General features: G+C 35.2%; 1 protein-coding gene across 1 annotated transcript; it reads left to right on the plus strand.

Moving 5' to 3' along the window:
* Positions 1–316: 316 nt before the first annotated feature.
* LOC103610502 (olfactory receptor 5D18-like) lies at positions 317–1,267 on the plus strand. Its single transcript, XM_008594657.1, has one exon. The coding sequence runs from the start codon at positions 317–319 to the stop codon at positions 1,265–1,267; it is 951 nt and encodes a 316-aa protein (XP_008592879.1).
* Positions 1,268–9,078: the final 7,811 nt, after the last annotated feature.

A 9,078-nucleotide genomic window follows, 5' to 3' on the forward strand; every position in this document is an offset into this window, starting at 1 on the left:
AATATTGTAAGCATTTAGTAGGCACATATATGTATATAATTTGTAAATGAACTTCATGAGATAACCACATTTCTTGTGTTATAAATGAAGAGATGAGTCACTGATGGGTAGAGGGCACATTCCGTGTTCCAATAGTAAGTGGCCAAATATAGATTCAAATGAGGCACAGGATAAAGGCCAAAAAATAAAACATGGCTGCATATCTTGCACATCATTCAGGGGTGTTTCTCATTGGGAGTCATCTGCATCCCCTCATTTCTACTGTCTCATATCCGGCTGCTCAGGATGAACCCTCTGATTTCCTCCAACAGGGTCCATGATGCTGACTGAGGGAAACGAGAGTGCTGGAGCCACTTTTGTCCTCTTGGGCTTCTCAGAGTTCCCACACCTGCAGGCACCCCTCTTCCTGGTGTTCTTGGCCATCTACACCATCACTGTGGTGGGGAACCTGGGTATGATTGGGGTCATAAGGGTCAATCCCAAACTTCAGACACCCATGTACTTTTTCCTCGCCCATTTATCCTTTATAGATTTTTGTTATTCCAGTGTAGTCACACCCAAACTACTAGAAATCTTAGTTGTGAAAGACAGAACTATCTCCTTCAAAGGATGCATGACACAATTTTTCTTTGCCTGCACATTTGTGACTGTGGAAATGTTCATGTTGGCAGTGATGGCCTATGACCGGTTTGTGGCTGTTTGTAACCCCATGCTCTACACAGTTGCTATGTCTCCTAAGCTCTGTGCTGTCCTGGTAGCTGGAACTTACATATGGGGTGGACTCAGTTCCTCGACACTCACATATTCTCTTTTGGAACTATCCTATTGTCGACGTAATATAATAAATCACTATTGCTGTGAATATTCTGCCATTCTCTCTGTATCCTGCTCTGACACCTATTTCAGCCAAATGGCTTTATCGGTTATTTCAATATTCAGTGAGGCTTGTAGCCTCCTGGTCATTTTAACCTCCTATGTCTTCATAGTTGTCACTATCATCAGGATGCCTTCTACAGGGGGACTTCGGAAAGCCTTCTCCACCTGTGCCTCCCACCTGACTGCCATCACCATTTTCCATGGGACTGTCTTTGTTCTCTACAGTGTGCGCAAATCTAAGAGCTCATGGCTCTTCATTAAAGTAGCCACTGCGTTTTACTCCATAGTGATCCCTATGCTAAATCCTCTTATCTACAGCCTTAGAAACAAGGATGTGAAGGAGACTGTCAGGAAGTTAATTCACATAAAATTACTTTCTCACTCAATGTAATTGCGCGCGCGCGCGCGCACACACACACACACACACACACACACACACACACACAGAAACACAAGGTTCTAGTCATTTTTAAAAATGTGCTTTATGCTTTGCACTGGCGGTTATTAATTTATTCTTCAAAAAATGGGATAAAATTGATTCAGGGTATTAGTTAGATAATTTATATATCCATAACTATTAAATCTCATTATGCATTAACAATCAGCTGTTAATAGAAAAATAAAAAAATAAAAGGAGATAAATATTTTCTTTATATTCTACCCAGGATGTAGTAGGCTAAATAACGGTCCTTTGAGGATGTCTATATCTAATCTTCAGAAACTGTAAATATGTCATCCTTACACGCTACCCTCCTGTTCCACTTGCTTTCCGTCTCTCATTGTGAATTATGACAACAATTTAGATAAGTACTTTTGAATAATAATCCTCTATGTCACTTCTTCCAAAAACGTAATGACAGAACATTATCAGCACTTTACAAATTGTGCATAAGCCCTTTTCTATTCACTGTGCCTGCCCCACACAAATTCACTGTGGAGATTGTGTCATTCAGACTAATTATTCTCTCGGCGCAACCCATAAGTATAAATTCTGAGAGTATAAATCTTAATTTTCCGCTATTCGAAATTTATGTCAGATGAATCTTAGAGGATACGTTCCATTATGACATATATGTGTTGAATTTTCTGCCCCACTGTGATTTGTCTTTTCACTGTCTTGTCGATGTATTTAGGTGCACAGCTTTCCTCCTTTTTCATGAAGCACAACTTATCTAATTGTACGTTTATACAGGGAACTGCTTTTAATATTTTATTTAAGAAAAAATAATTTCCTCCAAAATAATAAAGATAGTCTCATAATTTACGTAATATATTGCCCCAAATTCCATACACTATTCTCTTTTTTATATTATACTCTATTTTGTTTTCTTATATATTATAAATTTTACATTGTCTTTTTACATTGATTTTTACATAAATATTTTTATGATTAACCTAGAATTTATTTTTGCTGTGATATGAAATTAGGCCTAATTTGTATTTTAAATTATGAATGTATATTTGTCCCAACACTATTTATTGAAATGTCACTCCACTATACACTTCTCTACAGTGTTATAATTTTCATAAAGTCAGTATTCATATATGTATTGATAACTGTCTAGACTCTATATATGATTCTTCTTGTTTTATAGTCACAAGTACCTATAACTAATAAGTTTGATACCCAGTACAGCAACTCCCGAAAATTCGTTATTTTTATTAGGATGAAATTGGGATATTTTGGGGACCTCATCTCTCTGAACAAATTTTAACATTATAATGGTTTGCATTTATGGCAGCATTACAGTAAATTTACAGATACATTTAAAAAGAAACTGCAACTTTCTATGGCCAAGTATTCTAAACCATAAGCTTACTATATCTTTCAATTATTTGATTTACTACAGTGTTTATAATAAAAGTTTTATTGTGTACCTTTTTGGAATGATTTTGCACACATTTTATTAAATAATTGACTGGGTGCTTGGTATTTTTGATGCTATTTTTCATATCTATTGACAAATGTATTTTTAAATCTTAGTACGTTATACACTTTATGTTGATTTTTTCCTGGCAAATTTAACAGAATCTCTTATTAATTATATGGTTTATTTGCAGATTATTTTGTATTATCCACATGTATATAACATTCTCTCTGATTAAATACGTTATTTTTTCTTTTTGATATTATTCCTTTTAATTATTTTTCTTTCTTTATTTAAATAGCTGGAAACTTCAATATAATGTTGAATTAACCTATTAAATGTGGGCATTCTTGTCTTTCTGATTTTAGAGGGAAATCATTTATATTTCCTAATTTATATTTCATGTTGAAAATGTTTGCTGTAAATGTTCTGGGGATAGATTTCTTTTTATTTTTTGAATTAGCAAAATCATCTGCATTGCTTTATTTTGATTTTGTTTAGGGCTGTTTGCTTTTGATGAGTGAATGTTGAATGTTTTTCAAGCTGCTTTAGTTCGTTTTTAAAGATAATTATGTGATTGAGCCCCTTTAATATTTTAATATGTCAACTTATATGTTTTGAATTCTCTGATATTGAGCCAAATATTATTTTCTCAGAAAAAAAATTAATGTGCTATAATAGGTTATTTTTATTTGTTGATTAGTTGAATGATTTAATATATCAATGAGAATTTTAAATTTTGTGTTTATGAACAAAAATGTTCTGAAATTTTTTTCAATGTATTTCGCTGTATTTCCTTTGTTTTTGTCATCAAAATTATTCTAGCCTCTTGGGGCCGGCCCGGTGGCACACTGCTACAGTGCGCCGCTTTGGAGAGCGGCGGCACTCCCACCGAGGGTTCAGATAACACATACAGACCGGCCGCTCACTGGCTGAGCGAGGTGCGGGAGCAACACCGAGGGTTGCGATCCCATTGCCGGTCCCGGTCCGGTACGGGCACGACACTGAGGGTTGTGATCCGTTGCCGGTCACGAAAAAAGACAAGAAGGAAAAAAAAAAATTATTCTAGCCTCTTATTGGGAATTGGAATGGGTCCCTTTTTATTTGATCCAGAGAAAAATATGCATACAATTAGAATTCACTGAAAAATAGGAAAGTTTTCCACTGCACAGAAATGTTTTCAATTATGAATTCACTTGCTTTAATATTAGCAAGAAAATTTTAATCTCAACTTCTTTTTGAGTCACTTTGTTTTATTTTTCTTACAATGCATCCACTATATCTATACTTCCAATGTCCTTGGCAAAATATATTTCATGATAGCCTTTTTCTAAAATTGGCAGGATCAATAATGATTCCGACTTTTCAATGCTAATGTTAGGTATTTTTGCCTTATCACTGTATTTTTTTCCCTTGATTAGGTATGTGAGACTTTAATCAATTTTCTCAGTTTTCTCCAAGAATCAGTTTTGGATTTGTTTATCCCTTCTGTTTTATTTTTACTATTTACTTCATTAATTTATTTTGGGTTCTTTATTTATTATATTTTATTTCTAAAGTTTTTTTTTTTTTTTTCTGAAAATACTCATGACTCTATGTGGGGGCTCTTTTTCCTAGCAATAGGAGTGTGCCCAGATCATGCATAGGCCAGCTTGAAAGTGTCAGGGTTAACTCCAGAAATGGGTCTCATCCAATGATAGATCGTAGTGGGTGCCTAAATACTCAAACCTCCTCAACTCTTGTTGGGACAAGCTTCAGCTAGGTTCTACACAGTCTTCTCCAGGTCTCCAGTGGAACTAAGCCCCAGTTGTTCCCCCAAATAATCTGTTCATTCATGTTGCATTTTCAACTTAGCTATTGGTGCTTACTAATTTACTCTTCTCAGTAAGCTACTTGTATTCAAATTCTTGTTTTGGAAACTGCTACTAAGGAAGTCAACATAGGAAAGACTGCAAAACATGTTTGGAACATGTATATGCATGCAAGAGGTCATACTAGCTATAAAGTACAAAAAGAAAACAACCAAACAAACAAAAACCCCCCCAGGTATTAGTAAACAATGTAATGAACGAACCTCAAAAAGAAATTAAACTGATAAAAGCAAGAGTTGGTCAATATGTGGATAAAACAAATTTTTAAAAGTGATCAATACGAGTGTAAAGTTGATCAGATCCTTTGGAAAACTCTGGAAATATACACTCATAATTCCATTCCTTGGTTTATATATACTCAGTAGAATCACATATTTCCAACAAAAATACAGATAAGTATGTTCCCAATGATAAAATTATTTATTTCCTCAAACTGAAAATAATTCAAATGTCCATCAACAAACATATTTTGTTGTATCATTCAATTCAATACTATACAGAAAAGAAACAACAACCACAAAATTAACTAGCAATACTCAGAACAGCATCATGGGATTTCACAACCATAATATTAAGCAAGGAAAGGCAAATATCAAAGTGTATAAATCACATTTTTTATTAATATAATGTTTATAAGCAGGCAAAATTACTCTATTGTAATGTCTGAATAGATGTCACTCTTGAGAATTACTTACTGGGAGAGGACATACTGTATGCCTCTGGGTAATATTTTTGTAATAATTGATATTTGATGTCTGTATGTGTACAACTTTATTTGCTTTAATTCACAGAATCGAACTCAATTGTTCACTCTATTGCATTTAAGTTATACATCAATTAAAATCACTAAAAAGTTAAAAAAAGAGTACGTTTTTTAACCAAAGTTATCTACATTTTTTTCAAAGTGTTGCTGTTCCCTGGACACTGATCTTGAGGCATGTTTGGCAGGTATGGTATTTCTTAGGGATAAACAGCTAAGAGAAGCATAAAAAGGATACAGAGTTAAAAACAGGGCTGACTCAGGCTGTGATAAATCAAGCAAAGCCTACTGTGTATTGTGGGGAGCTTTGTCACACCTAAGGTGTGTCTGAAATGACCCCCTTGGATCAGGCATTTATACCCATGCCTAATCAGTCAAGCGGGCATGGTGGCCTTATGGTGAGGAGGCCGATTTTGAAGTAGTTGGCAGCTGGGAGAACAAGTCCTTCTTTGCAAGGGTTCTGTGATGTGAATCTTCAAGGACTCTCATACTTGCTGGTGAGGGAGCATAATTTAGGATTACTTTAAAGAGTAATTTAGTAATCACCATCCTAAGAAAATGTAGTTTATGACCTATCAATGCTACTTCTGAGAATTTATACTAAGATACTTTGAAAAGCAAATGTGAATACATAAATGTAGATATCTTTGAAGTATTATTGTTAATAACAAAAGACTGAAGCCACTAAAATGCCCATTGATATGTGTTTGGTAGTAAATTATAGTATGTTGAATAAAACATACTATATAGCCATTAAAATTGTTAGGCCATTGTTTTTATTTACTTACTCATTTTCATACTTAATATCCCCAAAATAGAATGTTGCAGAAAAATTGAGCAAGACCCTAACAGTAGTAATTTGGACAACATTTATAGAAGAATATCCTATGTATGTTCCTGTCATGGATGAGCATGTATATGAATTTCTATTTCTTGAGGATTCAAATAAACAAAGAAAGAAAGAGGTGGCAGTGCTTATTTTTGGTGGAAAAACAGATTGAGGGAGAGTAGAATGTGGGGATTTTTTTTTAAACTTGTCTTTTGAATCACATTATGTAAATGTAATACCTAATCAAAGACCATTACATTTATTTTACCAAAAAAAATTAAAATAATAATTTATGACTAAAAAATGTTGGTATGTCACTTTTTGACCAACAAGTTACCTGAAATTTTAAGACCACCAACTATCTGTCTTAATCTGTACTACCTTTGTAGGTAGATTGGTAGATACACGTATTTACATATATAGATACCCATACATACATGTATTTGTTTTGTTTTTGTTTTTTAAAGATGACCGGTAAGGGGATCTCAACCCTTGGCTTGGTGTTGTCAGCACCACGGCTCAGCCAGTGAGCAAACCGGCTATCCTTATATAGGATCCGAACCTGTGGCCTTGGTGTTATCAGCACCACACTCTCCCGAGTGAGCTACGGGCCGGCCCTACATACACGTAATATGTAGAAAAAAGATGCACATTAACATATTTTCATTTTGCATTCTTAGATATTTAAATGTATATTGTATATACTACCAAATCCATGTAGCATATTATAATACAAATACCTGCATATTACTTCTAGAACCAGATTGTTTTGGTTCTATAGAAAACAGCCTTTCTTACTTATAATTAGCTTAGACTTCCAGAAAGGTTTTTTTTACGCTATATTATGTGGAGCATTAAGGGGGCTGAGAATATTTTAACCCAAGTAACTGACAGAGAGATATAGTCCAGTGATAATGGGTTTATTCAGGAGTGCACAAGGGATTTGCCAATTTGAGATATGAGGGCTATGGTAAACATAAGCCCACATAAAGAGGTTGGGACAAAAAAATGCTTTTGAAGACAAAGCAGAAAATACAAATAATCTGTTTTGAAACAAAGAGAACATTGGTTACAGGGACTTATCACAGTAGTTTACCAGTTCATTAGTGAAGAAAGTGTGTCAGGGAGTTTTCTTGCACATTAGGTCATCTCTCCTTGTGATTCATGTAGCAAGCTTCAGTTTTAGAATTCCTAGGCAAAAGTTTTTCTCACAGGCATATGTGCATAAGAACCATTTATCACAGCCATATGTGTGTGAGGGCCCTCCATTCATAAGTTCCTGGCTTTATTTCTTTGTTATGGTATGACATATTGTGATTCTAATGGTTTACACATTTCTGCCTTTGATAACACCTTTCTCCAAAAGCATTGCTGATCAATCATCTCGTAGTTGGTTGAAATTGTCCATCTGTGCCAAGTTGATCCTGTCCCAGTTGTTAGACCAGCCCCACACTGGGAGATGGCCAGCAATTTTAATTCAATGTCAAAACACATTCAGCCACACTTTAGCAACAAATAGATTTGGAAGGCATGGCTGTCAGGTTAAGTCTGCCTGGAGTTCATTGTTAAGTATATCTTGTCAGCTTCAAAGGCCTTGGGCAGTGTTTTGAAGAAATGTTTTGGCATTACTTTGATAGGAGCATTGTTTCTGTAAAGGTTAGAGAGGAAACAAATACAAAGTTTAAAGGAAATAATATTTTAAATATAAACCAGAAGAACATAACAAATCCAGTTTGTGCAATGTTTTTTTTTTAATTTTTGTATCTTTTTTCTGACTTATTTTACTTAGCATGATGTTTTCCAGCAACATCTATGTTATAGCATGCACAGAACTTCATTGCTTTTTATGGCTGAATAATATGTCATTGTATGTATGGACACATTTTGTTTGTCCATTCATCTGTTGCTGGACATGTGTTGTTTCTGCATTTTGGCTGTAGTGAATGATACCACAGTGAACAGTGGCATACACTGTTTGTTTGAATCCCTCTTTTCAGTGCTTTTGATACATTCCTGAAAGTGTAATTGTTGAGTCATGTAGTAATTTTATGTTTAGCTCTGTATCTGCACAATTTTATATTCCCGTCTATAATCTCTGAGGGTTCCAATTAGGAATCCACATCCTTACCAACACTTATCTTCCATTATCTTAAAATTATACCCATCCTAATAGTATGTGGACAGTGGTGTCTTATTATGATTTTGATTTGAATTTTGCTGATGACTAATGGTATATTGGCCATTAGTATATTTTGTTCTTTGGAGGACCACCATTACATTCCGGCTATAAATACCAATTGGTGATACTCTATATTTCTTTAATATGCTATTGGATTTGGTTTGCCAATGTTGAGAAATTTTGCATGTATATTCATAATATTGATCTGTAGTTTTCTTTTCTTGTGACAGACATCTGGATTTTGTATCAAGGCAATCTCGGCCTCATAGAGTGAGATAGGAAGTACTTTCTTCTCTTCAATTTTTGGAAAGAGTTTAAAAAGAATGGATGTTGTCCTTTAATGTTCAGTAGACTTTACCAGTGAAGGCATATGGTAGCTGACTTTTCTTTATTGGGAGGTTTTGACACCTGAATTAGTAATTTTACTTGATATAGGTCTATTTAGATTTTCTACTATTCTTGAGCCAGTTCAAATAATTTGTGTGTTTATAGAAATTTTCCCATTTCTGGGCCTGCCCGGTGGCGCACTGGATAGTGCGCCGCTTGGGAAGCGCGGCGGCGCTCCCGTCCGAGGGTTCGGATCCCATATACAGACCGGTTCCCGCTCACTGGCTGAGCGAGGCGCGGGAGCAATGCCGAGGCTTGCAATCCTGTTGCCGGTCCCCGGTCCGGTACGGGGGCAACACTGAGGGTTG

This window comes from Galeopterus variegatus, unplaced genomic scaffold (assembly GCF_000696425.1).
Source record: "Galeopterus variegatus unplaced genomic scaffold, G_variegatus-3.0.2 Scaffold11243, whole genome shotgun sequence".
NCBI classification, from domain to species: Eukaryota; Metazoa; Chordata; class Mammalia; order Dermoptera; family Cynocephalidae; genus Galeopterus; species Galeopterus variegatus.